The following is a 16,971-nucleotide window of genomic DNA, read 5'->3' as shown; positions in this document are numbered from 1 at the left end:
GGAAGAAGCTGCGCAAGACCTTCTCTGGTGAGGGTGGCACGTTGGAGGACATGCGTGCGGAGGGTGTCAACCTGCACGCAGACATGGCGTACCAACTCATTCGGTTCTTCTGCCCCGACGACAATCTCCTCGCGGAGGTGACGTCGAAGCACAGCAGGGGTGAGATGAGCAGCGCCGAGGAAAAGGACCTCGCCGCGGATGTCGTTGTGCGGCACGTCTTGTCGGGGTGGCAGGCGCGGCGGGCTGGCGTCACAGATGCCGACGTGGAACACTTCTCCGGCATCCGCAGCATTCTTCTGTGAATGCCGGCAGGAGGGAGGAAGGGATGATGGGGGAGAGAGGGCGCACATGCAACGGGAGTGGTGTGGCTGACTGTGGTGTCCGTGAAGATGATGCCTGTGGGTGGGGGCGTGTTGGTTGTTGTGGTGCCCACCGCGTATATTTGTTTGCTGTGGCTTCTGCTGGACTGCACGTGAACGCCTGGTGTTCCCCTTGCAGTTGTACAACAAGTATTTTAGAACAACAGTAGATAGGGGACTATTAGGCTGCAATGGGGCGGGGCCCGCACCACGATGGCACGCGCCACGGGAGAGAAGGGTGGCCGCGGGATTTTCCGAGGGAGAAGGGGTGCGACACGACCTTACGAAAACGTTGCTGGGTGTGGCATTTGCTGCGGGGATTGTTCAGGAGATGTAGCGGACGCTTCTGCCGCCAGGGGCTATGCCACTCGGGAACGTGACGCGCTGCGGTTCCCAAACGTGTGGTGGGCGGATGGCGAGACACGTTGCGTGCGCTGCCGGAGGGAAGGGCCGATGCTCTGCATGACTATTTGAGCACTACGGGGCGCACCGCATGCTTTGATGGTATTCTGCGTGGATGTGGACACCTCGCCGACCACGGACCCCGTGAGACACTGAAGTTCTACGCCGTTACCTGCCGTGGTGCGACCCCGCATGAAGGCCTCTGTGCCGATCCCGCGAGCAGCATGGCGGCACTGCAGTCCTTCGGTCTTGACGCTGTGACGCCGCAACCGGCAGTAGAGCTGGGGACAGACGAATACGCAGTCCTGCGAGACGGCATGGCGCGTCGTCTTAACTGTGAGGGTGCGGTGGTGTACGGCTGCAACGAGGCGGGGGCTGTTGTGCGGATGTGGAGGCAGCGGTCCCACGCATACGCAATGGAGCGTGCGGCGCAGGAGGCCATCGTCACGCACCGTTTGTGCGGTGTGGCGCTCCGCTCGAGGCTCGCAGGCAAGCTCGCCAGGCTGCCAGAGGAGGTGCGCCGGTGCCTCGGCGACTGGGAAGCGGAACGCCTCGACTATCTTGTGCGGTTTGCAGCGTGGCTGCATTTGACACGGCGGCAAACGGCGCGAACGGACCTTGGCGGGCTGCAGGACCTGTGCCGCCGATGGATCACGCTGCGAAACAGTTCACGCAGTGTGTCGCCGCCGATGCGCACGTGCGGTCCCAAGTGATGCACTACGAGCCGTCCGGTGACGACGCTGTCGTCTGCGTTGGTCCGCAGGGCTGCGGCAATTCCACATTCTCCCGCACCCTGTACGCTCTGCTGCGCCAGGCAGGGCTTTCGCCATGTTGGATCAACCAAGACGAGGCCGGCGGAGGGCGGCAGTTTATTGACGCCATTCGGCGCGCGCAGCGAGGCGGCCACACGCACCTTATCATTGACAAGATGAACCTCGATGAGGCCGCACGCGACGGCTACGCCGATCTCGGACTCAGGGCATTGACTGTGGTGTGGTCACACCCCGACGGCACGGATGCACTAGTGGACATCTGCTTCGACCGAGTCCGTCGCCGTGGTTCTGCTCACCGCACTTTCAAGGCGGACAGAGGGGAAGGGCGGCGCGTGCGTCAAACACTGCTGGGCTGTGCGACGCGGTGCCGTCCACCAACCGAGGCGCCGCTGATTGAGGTAAGCGTGGCAGACGACACTGCCGCCATTGCACGGCGCGTTTGGGCTGAACTTTCCGCACGTGGTTTGACGGACATACCCGAAATTCAGACACTCGACATGGCGAACGCCTGCGAGTCTTTTCTGTGCTGTTTCCCCGCCACGTGGAGTATGCCGCAATTCAGATTGCGTCACCCGAGAGGGTTCTCGAGCTTGTGCCGCCAGAGATGCTGGACGGCAAGAAGGTGCAGAAGGCCTTCCATGTGACGACGCTGTACCTGCGTCGTGACGCCTGCAAGGACCCTGTCCTGCTGCGGCAGCTGGTGGGGCTGCTGGGCGAGTCCATTGAGCTCACGCCGACGAGCGTTGCGTCTGATCCGAAGGGGACGGCGATCGCGGTGCGCAACGAGGGAGAGTTCCCTGCGAAAATGTTTATCCACACATCACCATCGCGAACGCGCCGGGTGTTCCGCCTGCGCACAGCAACGAGCTGCTGGACGATTCCCATGCGGATGACCCGTGCCGCACCGTCGACAGTCTCCCCGCCGGCACACGCGTCACCGGGACATTTGTCTTCAGTTGGCCGTGAGAGACACTGCGGTGCTCGCCGCTGGCTGCAGTGGCATCCTCTGCCACCCCATGCTGGGCTCGTGGGGCGCTGGCGGCCGTGGTGGTGTAAGCACCTGCTTTGTGACTGCATCGCCGAGTGTAGTGCATGACGTTCCCACACTCCCGTGACGACTCCGCTTCCCACATTCAGTATTGTGATGGTTCTATGGACTTCCGCTGTTATTTTCTAGGAGCTTGTGGAGGGAATGATCGCGAGGAAGGCTGGCTATTTAAATTAATATGTATCCTGATAAAACGAATACGCCTCACGACACTTTTATACCGTATGATTTTTGGTATGACCACGGCTGTAGGGGATTAGGGAACCGATAGCCGCCAGATAATTTTGTAAATTTAATTTTACCATCTCACCCACTCTCTTTTGATTCCCAAATTGCGGTGAGGTCCTGTGGCTGGAGAGCCCCAAGGTTTGACACTTCGTAAATTATTAATATATATATGTATGTATATATTTATCCAATCCGAATAGAGCGCAGCATGTCACGAGAGTGGCTATCGGAATACATATGTGTACATATACTTACTTGGGGCAAAGCTTGAGGGTGTGGTGAATCCCCTGCTTTTCCACTTGCCCCTTCCTCCTGTATTGCTTGATTTTCGTAAATAACTTTACGATCCGGTCAATCGCCCCAGGCGAATATTTGCTTCTGTTTGCTCTTACCTTTCTCTGGTGCGAATCGGCCTGCCTCTTTGATTGGACTTCTACCTTATGCCCCAAGCAAGGTGACACATGTTTTATTATTGCGGCTGCGCGCCGCAGCCATCCATCGCTTCCTTCGCCGGCGGTGTCTTTGATTGCTGGTTTGCGTGGCGAGGTGCTAATTTGTGCGACTGCTCGTGTTACCCACTCGTGTTGCAGGATGGCTGTGTGGGAGGAGCTCGTTCATTTTCACGTTGCCGCGTAACTGAGGGTGAGTGCTGGTAGCCACTGAACGGCGTTGCGCCTTGTGTGCCGGCTGCTGTGCTTCCACGTTGTGCTGAGATGCTTGAGGGGGCAATTGTTTTCCTTTTCCCTTTTTGTTTGCATCCCACTCGTCTGGTCATGGCGGCTGCAACGAGACTCTGCGGCAGCCTGATCGTTGCGGGCGTTGCATCTCCTGCTGTTGTCCCCTCGTTGTGTCGGTGGGGAGGAGGCGGGCGACGGCGTCGGTGGAGTGGCGCTGCGGTGGGAGAAGGAAGGCACTGACCGCCGCTGACGGCGACCGTCTTTGCTGCCGGCGATCTGACGAGATGACCTCACCTTTGTCACACCCAACTGAGATCGATGCGGGCCGCACCGCCTCTCTCTTCCCTCCCTCCATCCCCCAGTCTCCTGCAGACACACGAACTGCGCGGCGGCGGCGTGATTACAAACCGGACGTCTGAAGGTCAACCGACCGCAGAGTCGATGTGGACCCTTGTCCCCCGTGGCTGAGTGCCGCCACCGTGCTTCTTTGTTTCTCCCTTTGCCCTTGTGCATGCCGTGCGCGCATGATGCCGCTCTTTGTTCTGCAATGCCGACCCACGTGAGCGAGAAACGACGCCTTGACTACTGGCAACTGACGCACTCACCACCCCTCTTCCGCGCCACCACCACCACGTTCACGGACGCGCTCGATGGCTGGCGGTTGCAACAATGCCACGTGTATCTGCCTCGGCTTTTGTGTGTTGTCCACGGCATCGGGGTCGTCATGTGTTGGAGGCATTTGGTGAGAAGGGCGGTGCCAATGGTCATTTGCCTCTTTGCCGGGGTCCTGCCACTCTGCACGGCGGTTGTGCGGGGCTGCGCGGGCGGTGGGAGGCCGATGGCATCACTGGGCTGACTGTGTCTGCGCGTCTTTGTGTCGCTGGCTGTGATGTGGAATATATGTGGCCGGATGCCGCTGCGTGCTGCTGTGTCTGGCTACTGTTGTTGCTGCCTCTTCCTTGTTTTACCGTGCAGATAGAGATACTGTGGCTTGACCACCACAACTAGCGTTTCAAGGTTTTAGTAATTACTCGCAGCAGTTGTAGTAGTATTATTAGTAGTACTGGGATAACGATCTGGCGGAATCGGGTCACTGTATTTGGCATCTGTAGGAAGTGATTTGCGGAGCAGGAGGCACGGTCGACGAGACGAGTGCGACACACCACGACAGCCCTGTTGGTACCTGGTTGGGTTGGTGGATGTGGTCTGCGGTGGGTGCGTGTCCGCGCAGCCGGCACCGCGTGCGGCGCAGGGCCATTGCGGCTGTGCGTGTGGCGCTGCTTGTTCTGTTGGCGCTGGTTGCGGCGGCGGCGTGGATGCCCGCGGTGCATGCGGTGCCTTTGCGACTGCGGGGCGGCACGGTGGAGAGAGCCATCACGGTGGGCCGCGCCGTGGACACGGTGCTGATGGACGGCGTGTACGTCACGAACGGCGTGGCTGTGGTGCTCGACGTTGCGGCGATGCTTCCCGGCGCGCTGCGCATCGAATTGAGGAACTGCGTGTGCGACGGCGGTGCGCAGATCTACGTGCGGGGCTACAGCGGCGAGCCGGCGAGTGACCGGAGCCTGGAGGTGAGCGTGAGCGGGCTGTCGGGGAGCTACTGCTCGCTCGTGTTTGTGCACAACCTGCCGGCACATACGAACGTGACGGTCCGTGACTCGACAACTGTGACGCCGGGACCGATGCGCTACTCCCAGCTGAGCGGGCTGACGGACACGGTGGCGTCGCCGCTTGTGCTGCACGCGACGTCGCTGTTGCAGACGCAGCTGCGTGTGAGCAACACTGTGCTGAGGTCGTCGCAGGCGGGCGGGACGGCGGTGTACGTTGGCGGCGGCGTGGACCTGCTGTCGAGCGCGGTGGTGCTTGACGGCGTGTCGCTGGAGGCGTCGGGCGGTCTGACCGCGTCCGCGATGAATGTAACGTCCTCGTCGCGTCTGAGTCTGCGGAGCCACTCGGTGTTCTCCGTGACGAACGCGTCGGTTGTGAGCAGCGGCGGCGGCATTGTGCTTGGCGAGCGCCTCGCGGTGTCTGAGTCGGTGCTGCGCTTCGTGGGCGTTGAGGGGTCTGTCGCGTCGTCCTCGTTGGTGCGCTGCGGCGGTGGGACGGTCGGTGACGGCGGGTGGCTGGAGCTGCACGACGTGTGGGCGGTGGGCGAGGCGTCGTCGGTGGCGTCGCTGTCAGGGGTGACGCTGAGCGGCGGCGCCGTGTCGATTGCTCGCTGCGCTGCCACCGGCGCGACGCTTGCCGCCGGACCGACGATCACGAGCGGCGCTGTGTCCGTGCAGTGCAACCGTGCCGGCGGCCGCGTGCTGCAGAGCAGCGGCGACTACCGCTTGGCCGGACTGCCCTCCGTGAGCGTGGTGCCGTGCGACGGCTGTGCGGCGGCGCTGGCGTGCTTCGATGCGCTGACGGCGTCGTTCACCGACTGCGTGTGCGGCTGCCGTGCCGGCGGTGTGGGCGACGCGTGCCTGCCGTTCGACGTGCCGGCTGCGAGGGCCGGCGGTGGTGGTGGCGGTGCGCAGGACTGCGTGAGTGGCGTGACGCTGACGGAGTCCGTGACGGTTGGCGGCGGGCAGGCGACGGCGTGCTTCGACTCGGTGGTTTTCAGCGGACCGATCACTGTGGCGGTGGACCTGCGCTCGATGGATGCGTTCGCTGACACGCTGAACGTGACGCTTCGCCACTGTGTGCTTGTGGGCGGCGCGCAGCTGCGGATTGGCGGCCTCAGCGAGAGCACGGCGCACCTGATGCCCCACGCCCTCGTCAACATGACGAATGTGACGTCGCTGGAGGGCACGATTGTGCTGCATGGCGCGATGCCGCTGAACTCGAGTGTGCTGCTGGCGAACTCAACGCTGCGCGCGACGGTTGGCGGGTCGCAGTACGTGCCGACGACCCGTGGCTACGAGGGATCCCGGTACGGCCCCGCGCTTGTCCTGGACGGTGTCCGGCTTCTGTCGACACGGTTTGTCATGACGCGGTCGACGCTGGTGTGTGGCGGGGGTTCGTGCGCTGCGATACTTGTGGAGCGCGGCCTCGGTGTGAACCTGTCCAGCGTCTTCTACATGGACAACTGCGCCGTCAATTCGCAGACGCACGTGATGTACGCTCTTGCGTCGGACCTGCGTGTCAGCGGCGGCTCCGTGTTCTCCATACAGAACAACTCGTGGAGTGCGCCGAGCACCGAGTACTACAAAGGCGCGTTTGTGTTTGGGGACGTTGCGGTGGATGGCGGCAGCGTGCTGCAGGTTGTGTCCAGCACGTTCCGTCTCGGCTTTGCCATGCTCATGGCAACCACGCTGACTGTGACTGGCGGCAGCTGGCTGGTGCACCGCGACAACGAGTTCCGCACCGCCTACGTTGTGTACGTGGCCGACGAGAAAGGCGTGGCGTTCCGCGATCGGAGTGTGTGGTCGATACTTTACAACGACTTTGGGTACGGCTCCTATTCGTCGATCACTGCATACATGACAAGCTTTTGGCTTGTACGATACGATGCACGCCCGATCATCTACGGCACGTGCAACGAGGCAAAAGGCTCTCCTGTGACTGATTACGATGAAGACCTCTATATTAGGACACCCGTGACGGCATTGGACTGTGGAAATTGCACCGTGGACGCCGTGTGCTTCGCAGCGAGGACGAGCGGCATCAGCGGCTGTGAGTGTGTGTGCGCTGCTGGCGGCCACGGTGACACGTGTCTGCCAGCTGCGGTTCCGGACGGCCTTGGGCCGTTCCCGCTCTCAGATGCGAACGATACGGAGGTCCGTTGCGTGCACGGTGGCAGCATCAACTCCGTGGACTATCCTGATCCCGGTGTGCGTGGCCTGTGCTTTGTCAACGTGACCTTCACCGCCGCGATTGTGCTGGACCTGTGGAGCTTCGACGCGCCAGGAAAGACACTCAACATCACGCTGCTGCAGTGCGTCCTCATGGGCTTGTCGATCAAGGGGAGTGGTGCGCGCGTGCACTTGAGCGTGACATCCTCGATGCTGGATTCCGGTGAGTTGGAGTTTGAGGGTGATTTTGGCGCGAGCTCCCAGATACTGGTGGCAGGCAGTAAGCTCTTGTCAGCGTCGAGCCATGCCATTCACTTTCCAAGGTTTACTTTGGGTGCGAACACGACGCTGCTGCTGCTCGACAACAACATGGAGGGGGAGAGTTTCGCAGTTTATTTCCCCGTTCCTGTTGTTGTTGATGGGGGCGGGATCATTATTAAGGGAAATACACTGAAGTCAACAAAGAGGGATTACAGCTCGGAGTCTGCCATTTATTATAAAGATGTTGAATTAAAGAACGGCGGCTACATTGACGTCGAGAACAACACGATGAGCGCAGCCAGCGGCATTTATTTTCAGTTGTTGGTTTCTGTGAGCTCCGCGGGGCTGCTGAGAGTGGCTGACTGCACCTTCACTGGCAGTACGGAGGCTTTGGATTCTGCTCTGGTGCAGTTGAGCGTCACGGTCGCTCTTCAGGGTGGTGCGCAGTGGCGTGTGGAGGGCAACAACGTGAGCGCATCCTCAGTATTGAGTATGCCGTATTCCTGGTACACTATTAGACTGTCGGGCAGCGGCACCACCGTGTCGCTTGCACACAACCGTCAGGCGGACTCGAGTAAAGCCTTTGCGAAAATTACTTCATCGAACTCGATTGTGACGTCACACGCGCGTTTTGTGGTGGGGTGCAACATGCAGGGCGAGAAGGAGGTGTCGTACGACGGCGTGTTTCCGGAGGACGTGGTGGTGTTCGGGTGCGGCACATGCAACGACGACGCTGCGTGCTACATGCCCGGTACGGAGTCGGTGGACCGCAGCTCGTGCTCGTGCAGCTGCAAGGGCGGATGGCATGGCGCGTCGTGTCTTCCCTTCGAGGTGCCCGACACGGTTGTGCCGCTCTTGCCGGAGAGAGCCGTGGACGGCGACACGAGCTGCGTGGTGAACCAGACGCTGACGAGCCTCGCGCTGAACATGTGGAAGACGCACCACTGCTACGTGGGTGTGACATTCAGCGGCGTGGGTGCTGCGCTCACGCTCTCCCTCAATCGTATGCCGCTGCATCTCCCCATCAACATCACGCTCACTGGGTGCACATTCCGTGACGGAGCCGCGCCGCAGTTTGTTGGGGGCACTGAGGCGGCTGAGTCAGCCGGCGTCCTGATCCGCGTGAGCCAGACGGTGATGCGGTCCTCCGTTGTTCTATTTAGACGTGCCCTCCCGCAGCACTGCGACATCGCCATCACTGAAGTCGACGCGCTGCAGTTGCCGAATTCTGTGAACCGCATGTTGAGCGTCGTGATGCTGGACGACGTTGCGTTGAGTGCGTCCTCGCTGTTGGTCAGCAACGTCAAGGCGCGTGCTTTGGGTTACGGTGGATATGGTTTGTACTCGACCGGGACGCTGACGCTGGTGGGCGGCAGCTCGCTGTACACGCGGTACTGCAGCTTTCATAAATACACGCACATGTTGTACATGCATAGGCTCATTGCCAGTGATCGCTCAGTTTTTGCGCTGCTCAACAATACGATGGCCACCGGGACAAGTTTCCTGTACCAGTACCACGACTTCACCGTGTCGAATCACAGCGTGCTGCGCGCTGGTGGGGAACAGCGGCTCCGTGTCCTACGCCATCTATGCATATGATTCTTGGAGCGTCCGGAATTCAAGCTGGCTGGATTGGCGCGACAACGACGTGGGAGTGGGTGCGATGTTCTACTACTCTTCCTTTGGCGGTTCTGTGAACATCGACGGCAGCAGTGTGGTGACGCTGACGGGCTGCAAGATGGGCTCAACGGGGTTGTCGGAGTCTCTGCTGTCGCGGATTGACGCCGGCTACGGGTTCGTTGCCGGATGTCTGACAGTTGCGGGACGGGTGCTGACGACGGCGGCTGAACTGGAGCTGAATGGCATCACCAACGTGACGACGGTTGTCGCGTGCGGGGAGTGCATGAAGGACGGCGACTGCTTTGCTCCGCTGACGACGGCTGTCATTGACCGCAGGTGCCAGTGCGCTGCTGGAGGGCACGGCGATGTGTGCGTCCCGGCGCCTGTGCCTGCTGGCCCGCCACCACCGCCACCGCCGCCCGCACCACCGTCACCGCCGCCGATTGGTGAGTGCATCAGCGACATGGTGTACCCCGAGGTTGCGCAATCTGTGGGCAGCGGGCTGTCGTGGCTGTGCTACCGCAACGTGACGTTCAGCGGGGGTGGCATGATCCTGACGGTGCTGATTGGGGGGATGACGGGCGACGTGGCGAACATCACGTTTGATGGATGCACGTGGAGGGACGGCGCTGTACTGTTGCTGGCGGGCGACGCGCACGCCGCTGTGGAATCGCTGAACGTTTTTGTCACCGGCAACACGTTCGATGACGCGCTTCTTAGCCCGGAGGGTGATTTTCCACCGCACACGAACATCACGATCAGCGGGAACCGCTTCAAGGTCACGAGGCTGGTCTCTCGGTCGGGCTTGGACATTAGGAGGCCGTCGTGTGCAGCGATGAATGGGCTGGTGGTCAGCAATGACTCCGCGGTGGTGCTCAGCGGCAATGTGTTTCAGAGCGTGACGGCATTGTCAAACGCCATTTACGTTGTCAGATCTTCGCTGAGGGTGTCGTGGCACTCCCTGTTTGCGGTGGTGGGCAACATGTTTCATATGGACGACGGTGGCGCTACGGTGATATATCTTGGAGGGTCTTTCCAATCCTCGTCGCTGGATGTACTGAACAACTCCGCCGTGGTGATCCGAGACAACGTTGTGTCGAGGCCGGTGAGGTACTTCATGGTCTTTTATTGGGCATTACGTGTGGAGTCCTGGTCAGCGTTTGTGTTTCAGGGCAATGACATGCAGGGAAGTTTGAATGTGTTCTTCACCAACTACTACACCTACGTCTACTACAACTCCTGGCTGCAGTTGAGCGGCAACCTCTGCCGTGAATCCCCATCGGATGCCTTTGCCTACGCATACCCCAGGGTAAATCTACGGAACTCCACGGTGTCTGTGTCCGGCAACCAATTCATTTCCACCACGGGCACGCCGAAGGTGCTTTGGATATTATTAGGGTCCAGCGATCTCACAAACGGAACGGTTGTGACGGCGTGCAACACTGTGAATGGCAAGGAGGGGGCGAGATACAGTATTCCGTCTGCGTACAATGCGACCATTCTGAGCTGCAGCGACCCATGCACCCTCGCGGCGTCGTGCTTCCCCGCGTACACGGCGACGGTGTCGAGTGATGGCTGCGCTTGCACGTGCGCTGAGGGCGGCCACGGCAATGCGTGTTTGCCCGTCGCTGTTCCCGAGCCACCGAACACCGACGGCGCCGACTCGTGCGTGCAGGACGTGCGTGTGGATGAGGAGGTGAACGCCGGTTTCGGGACGTCGGTGGTGTGCTACGTTGGTGTGACCTTTGCGGCGGACGTCGTGGTGGACGTGGAGTCGATGTCGGGGAGCGTGCGCAACGTGACGCTGGTGAACTGCACTTTTGTGGGCAGAGCGAGCCTGTACGTTGTCGGGTGGCTGTCCGACCCGCCTGCTGGCCAGCGCGCCGATGTGTTGATCAGCGGGCTCGAGTCGCGCTCCGGCGGCGGCGTGGTGGTGGCGAACCTATTTCCGCCGGGCTCGCGCGTCACTGTGGTGGACTCGGTGCTGGTCGCAGAGAAGCGCATTGCGTACCGCGGCGCCTACGACCTTGGCGACGCCTCCGCGTGCCTTGTGGTGCACAACGTGAACCTGACGGGGAGCGTGCTGACCATTGCGCGCACGCGGGTGGCGGCTGTGTTCGGCGACGCTGTTGGCGTGTTGGTGGTTGGCGGCGTGGCGCTGTCGTCGCGCGGTGCGCTTTACATGGACGGACTGTCGGTGCAGACGGCGCTGGGGCTGTGCGTGTCGGTGGAGGGCGGTGTTGCGGCCAGCGGCGGCTCCGTGGTGGCGTTTGTTGACAGCGACTTTCTGCTGTGCAAGCACGCGGTGTCTGTGCGCGGGGCTGTGAGCGTGTCGGGCTCCGCCGTGGCGCTTGTGCGGAGCGACTTTGCGTCGACGGGGGACTACGCGGTGGCGCTTCATTCGACGGTGAGCCTGGCCGGCGGGTCGATGCTGCTGGTGAAGGGCAACGTGCACGACGGCGTCTCGAGGGAGATGCTCTACGCCGCTGGCGCCGTGGCCGCTGCTGGGAGCACGCTGAGCTTTGTGCACAACCGAGCGCTGCTGCCTCGGATGCTGTCGGTAAGCCTGTCGCTTTCGACTGGGGCGCATTTGAGGGTTGCATGCAACGACGCTGGTGGGCGAATCCTGTCGACGGCGGAGGAGTACGCAGCGGCAGGTTTTGGCGACGCTGGGAGCATCGACGTTGTTGGGTGCGACGTCTGCGACAGGGACACGCACTGCTACGCGCCCGGGACGGCGACGGCGAGCATGAAGGACGGTGTGTGCGTGTGCGCGTGCGGCAGCGGCGGGTACGGCGAGGCGTGCGTGCCTGTGGGAGCTCCCGCGCTGCCGCCCGCTGCGGGCACCGCGTCGAGTGTGTTCGTCTGCGAGAACTTGACGGTGCGGTCGGTGTTCGTTGTGCCTGCCGGTGCGAGCGAGGTGACGCTGCGCCACGTTGTGCTGGACGGCGTGAGTCCTGTGCTCTACGTGCCGTGGATGGCGCGAGACGGCGTGCGGATCGTTGTGCAGAACGTGTCGCTGCGTAACGGCGCCGTGCTGTACGTGATGGGCGGTGGAGCGTTGCGCGGTGCGGTGGCTGCGGGAAGCAACGAGAGCGGGCCGGTGGAGCTCTCCGTGTGCGATGTGGAGGCGCTGAACGGTGCGCTTGTGCTGACCGGCACGTATCCCGCGGGGTCCGCGCTGACGGTGACGGACTCCCTGCTGGTTGCCGCGAGGTCGACGCCGCTTGTGTATCTTTCCGGCTCGCAGTCCTCGCCGTACGCACCGGTGCTGGTGCTGTCGGGCCTGCGTCTCGTGCGGTCCGTGCTGGTTGTGTCCGGCGTGGCCCTCGTGACGGTGATGACTGGTGGGCGGACGGTGGTGGTGGACGGCGCGGTGCTGGAGCTCGTCGGCGGCGGTGTTGCGCTGGACGCGGCTGTGTTCGGTGGCGAATATGCGTTGTACGCGAGTGCACGCGTGGTTGCGTCGGAGGGCGCTGTGCTGCGCGTGTCGGGGAGCCAGGTGTACGCCGCGCATGGATTGGTGTTCGACAACAGGGTGATGGCCAACGCGTCCGCCGTCGTAGTGAATGACAACGCCGGTGCGCTGACGGATGGCGCGCTGCTGGTGCTGCGGGAGACGGCGTCGTTTGTGTCCGGGTCGTGGCTGTCGGTGCGCGGCAACAGCATCAGCGGCAGGCTCCTGTCGGTGCCTCCGTACCCGCACCGTGCGGAGCTTGTGCAGAGCACGCTGACGTTTCACAAGAACGCTGGCAGCGGGCCCGCTGTGATGGACGGCACCGTTGAGCTCGGGAGCGCCGGCCGAAAGTTCGTCGTGGGGTGCCTGACGCTCAACGGGCAGGCGCTGCAGCCGATCGACTACAGGTCCGCCGGCATCATCGGGAAAGTTCGCCCCGTGGCGTGCAGCGTGTGCGACGCCGACGTGAGCTGCTTTGCTGCTGCGACGAGGGCGATGTCGGGGTCGTGCCGCTGCCGCTGTGGTGAGGGCGGGTACGGGCGCGACTGCCTGCCTGTGTACCTGCCGCACGTGGACGGGTGCAACCGCACGCCCGAGAAACCGCTACTGAGCCACACGGCGACGCTGACGGCGACGCGCAGCCTGACGCCAACGTGGACGCCAACACCGCCAACAACGAGCCTGAGTGCGACGCGCTACAGTCCGACGAACTACGGACCGACGGAGACGCTGCAGGTGACGGAAACGGTGACGCTGCTGCCCACGCCGACCCCGGCAGCGTCGGTTACGGCGACGGAGCCGCCGACCGCGACAGTGACGGCATCGGACTCACTGAGCATGAGCCTGTCGGTGAGCAGCACGCCGTGGTGGAGCGACGTGGCGTGCCCGACACTCACCGTGACGACGACGGCGGCTGGTGGGAGCCTGACGCAGAACGACATTCGCGGCGGTGGGAGCGCCGTCCCGACGCGGCTGATGGTGGCGCTGCCGCCGCCGTTCCGCTGGGCAAGCGACCCGCAGCTCGGCACGCACCTGAGCTTCGTGCCGGTGGCGATGGCGCAGCCGACCGGCTTTGGTGGTCCGTGGGGAGCGATGCTGAGCAACGCGACGTGGGTGCGCAACGCGACGAATCCGTCCACCGTCCTGGAGCTGGCTGTGCCCGTGCACCGCGGTTACTTCATTGGTGCCGACGAGACGATAGTCATTCGCTGCGACGCTGTGGCGGTGTTTGGCGGCTGCAAGGGTGTGCTGCTTGGGTCTTTCACGATCGCGTCCAACACGCCGCCTGCTGTTGCCAGCGCCCTCTCGGCGATCACCGGCGTTGTTGCGGGTGCGACGGCTGTTGCCGTGGTGGTGACCGGCGGGCTGGGCTCCATCCTGGAGATGCAGGCGCTCGGCGTGTTTGCGAGGATGTCATGCGCCTCGGCGCAGGAGCGTGCGAGCACCGTTGCGCTGCCGTACTTCCTGTCGGTGTTCGCTGCCCTTGATCCGCTGTGGATGGTGGTGGGCAACGCGCTGCTCGCCGCGGTGTTCGGCTGCGTGCACTACGGTGTGACGGCGGCCTTCCAGCGGTGGCGCGGCGTGGACGCGGCGAGTGCGTGGGCGGCGATGCGCTTCCCGAGCCTGACGTACGTAGTGGCGCACGCGATGCACCTCGGCATTTTCTTCGGCTCCGTGTTTGCAGTGGCGATGCCCGGTGCCCGCGCGCAGCACTACGTGATTGGTGTCGTTGGCGTGCTTTACGGTGTGGCGTTCCCTGCTGGCGTGTGCTACTTGATTGCCCGCCACACGGGTGCGAGCTTTGCGAAGTACTGGCAGTTTTCGAGGAAGCCGCTGCACGAGCGCCTGCTGTACCCCGTCGGGTATTGGTACCCCGCGGCGCAGCAGCGGATGTACTGCGGCATGCTGACGAACATGAAGGGCAACTACGTGTACTGGTGCGTGTTCCATCTGTCGGTGCTGTGTGTGGTGGGCCTGATTGCTGCTGTGCACCCGCCAGTGGGAGTCTGCCACGTCCTGTACTTCTGCATGGCGGCTGTGCTGCTTGCGGGTGCGGGCGTGGTTGCCTTCACGAACATGATGCGCTCGGCCTTCCTGACTGTGATGCGCACGGCGAGCTTTGTGCTGCTTGCGGCGCTGTGCCTGACCAGCGCGGCCAACCATCTTGCGCCGAGCGACGGCGGAGCGAGGGCGTACGCGGCACTTCTGATGCTGCTGACCACTGTGCTGCTTGCGGCCACTGTGTACTGTGCGGTTGTGTGGTACGTGGAGGACCGCCACTGGCAGGAGCTGCGCGAGCCGCAGCGTGGAGGGCTGGATGCGCTGCTGCGAGATGACGAGGAGAGCGACGAAGAGTTGCGGAAGCACCACGACAGGACATCATCGTCGTACGCTTCAGGCAGCGCCGGCGCGTCGTCGTACCGACCACCCGCACCGCCGCAGTGGGAGCGCATCATTGGTAGCAACGAAGGCAACCCAGATACCATTGACCGTCAGCCGCAGCCACTGGCAGTCGACACCCACTCCAACGCATTAAGCTTCGTGGACCGTGCATCAACTACACGTGGGAGCGTGAATCACGCTATCCTGTGACATGCGCCACGTGAAGGTTGTGTGCGGTGCTGGCCGATGGGGAGATGGCGCGGGGCCACGGCTTCTGCGCGCCACGGCCAGTCATTGTATGGCGCCTTTCTATTGTCTTTCTTTTCTGCCAGTGTTGGCTTGACTGTCTTGTATGTTCTGGATAATGTGTGTGAAGTTTTCATCGCCCGAAGTTCTTACTTTGCTTAACTTAACTGCGCTGTGCTGCTTGTTGTAATTATTTCTCGTTTCTTTTGCCACTCCGTGATCCGCCACCACTGCAGCTGCTGCGTGTATATCGCTGCGTGGAAGTGGCGGGTGTGCGGTGCTGGCCGACGGGGGGAGATGGCGCGGGGCCACGGCTGCTGCGCGCCACGCCCAGTCATTGTATGGCGCACCAACAGTGTCGTTCATTTTTGTTTTCATTGGCGCCTTTCTATTGTCTTTCTTTTCTGCCAGTGTTGGCTTGACTGTCTTGTATGTTCTGGATAATGTGTGGAGGGACTACGCACTTGGGTGTTGGACCCCGCTGCGTGTATTTTGTGTGTGTGTGGCATCGGGTGGTGTGTGCTGTCCCGAATTCCTGCCTCTCTTCTCCTGCCTGTTTTTTTCTTTCCGGTGTGGCACTGCGGTGCACGGGCGAAGTAGTCGGTTGGATCCTTTTGTGGTGCGTCGCGTCTCACGCTTTGCTGCGCCGTTGGTTTGTGGGGGAAGAAGTTGTGCCACGACGCGTGGGCATGATGCCAGCCGCACAGAGCGCAAGGAGGACGTTGTGACGCCGTGGGGTGTTGCCGCCACGGGCCCGAGGGGTGTGGACTATGACCGCGTCCTCGCACGATTCAGGTCGGAGCCCGTTGATGAGCCCCTTCTGCAGCGGCTGGAGGAAACATGCAACGGACGGGGGGAGCACGCGCAGGCAACCAGCACCGCACAAGAGGAGGCGGGACGAATGGCATTGCACCATTTTTTCCGCCGCGGCATCGTCTTCTCCCACAGGGATTTTGGAACCGCCCTTGACTGCGTGCGTCCTTTGCGACGGGGACACACCGCGCGTACTTGTACACTGGTCGTGGACCGAGCGCGCAGTCGATGCACATTGGCCATGTCATGCCGTTTTTATTGACGCGGTACCTGCAGGATGCGCTCGGTCTTCCGTTGGTGATCCAGATAACCGATGATGAGAAGCACTTCTTCCGCGACATTCCCGTCAGCGGGGAGAAGGCGAGCGGGTTGGTGGTGGAGAACATAAAAGACATCATTGCCTTTGGCTTCGATCCACGCAAGACATTTATATTCCGCAACACGATGTACATGGGGGACATGTACCCAACTGTCGTGCAGGTGCAGCGCATGTTGACGCTGAGCGCTGTGAAGAATGCATTTGGCCTGAAGGATAGCGACAATGTTGGAAAGGCAGCCTTTCCAGCGGTGCAGGCCGCACCGCGTTTTAGCAGTGCCTTCCCCCGTGTGCTACGACGGCTAGCTGGGACCCGCCGCTGAAGTGCATCATTCCCTGTGCAATTGATCAGGGCGCTTTTTTCCTTCTGGCACGCAACGTCGCGCCGCGTATGAAGTGCTGCGCCCCCGCACTGCTGCACACAAAGTTCCTCCCCGCACTGAAGGGAGCGCAGTTCAAGATGAGCAGCAGCGCCGAGGGGAACGGAGTCATCACACTACACGACACGGAGCAGGAGGTGCGGAAGAAGGTGCGCAAGGCCTTCTCTGGTGGGGGTGGCACGCTGGAGGACATGCGTGCGGAGGGTGTCAAACTGCACGCAGACGTGGCG

At 62.1% G+C, this 16,971-nt stretch overlaps 3 protein-coding genes, 2 non-coding genes and 2 pseudogenes across 5 annotated transcripts, besides 4 other annotated features; all 7 read left to right on the top strand.

Annotated features, from left to right (window-relative positions):
• Tc00.1047053509365.61 (tryptophanyl-tRNA synthetase, putative) lies at nt 1-302 on the top strand (the record flags this gene model as incomplete). The annotated part of the gene is made up of 1 exon (XM_803654.1): nt 1-302. A coding segment is annotated over one exon (302 nt), but the record flags the coding sequence as incomplete, so codon positions are not given.
• Nucleotides 1-16,971: a sequence feature (areas not merged during assembly with more than two copies in the genome that could not be assigned to a particular haplotype).
• On the top strand, nt 2,139-2,630 carry Tc00.1047053509365.50 (hypothetical protein, conserved; the record flags this gene model as incomplete). Its single annotated transcript, XM_803653.1, has 1 exon — nt 2,139-2,630. One exon carries the CDS (start codon nt 2,139-2,141, stop codon nt 2,628-2,630), a length of 492 nt encoding a protein of 163 aa, XP_808746.1.
• Nucleotides 2,710-2,981: a mobile genetic element.
• Nucleotides 2,962-2,997: a sequence feature (AT_rich).
• Tc00.1047053509365.45 lies at nt 3,879-3,958 on the top strand. Its single transcript, XR_008255607.1, has one exon. It is a non-coding gene; the product is annotated as a C/D small nucleolar RNA (snoRNA), TB8C3C2 (small nucleolar RNA).
• Nucleotides 3,999-4,343, top strand: Tc00.1047053509365.35 (uncharacterized protein; the record flags this gene model as incomplete). Its single annotated transcript, XM_803655.1, has 1 exon — nt 3,999-4,343. The coding sequence occupies one exon, from the start codon at nt 3,999-4,001 to the stop codon at nt 4,341-4,343; it is 345 nt and encodes a 114-aa protein (XP_808748.1).
• Tc00.1047053509365.40 lies at nt 4,009-4,084 on the top strand. The gene has a single exon (XR_008255606.1). It is a non-coding gene; the product is annotated as a C/D small nucleolar RNA (snoRNA), TB8C3C3 (small nucleolar RNA).
• Nucleotides 4,685-15,196, top strand: Tc00.1047053509365.20 (annotated as a pseudogene).
• Nucleotides 9,545-9,589: a microsatellite.
• Tc00.1047053509365.11 lies at nt 16,003-16,971 on the top strand (annotated as a pseudogene; the record flags this gene model as incomplete).

Source organism: Trypanosoma cruzi, genomic scaffold (genome assembly GCF_000209065.1).
Source record: "Trypanosoma cruzi strain CL Brener 1047053513347 genomic scaffold, whole genome shotgun sequence".
Taxonomy (NCBI): domain Eukaryota; phylum Euglenozoa; class Kinetoplastea; order Trypanosomatida; family Trypanosomatidae; genus Trypanosoma; species Trypanosoma cruzi.
This window is presented reverse-complemented; position numbering and strand designations above follow the sequence as displayed.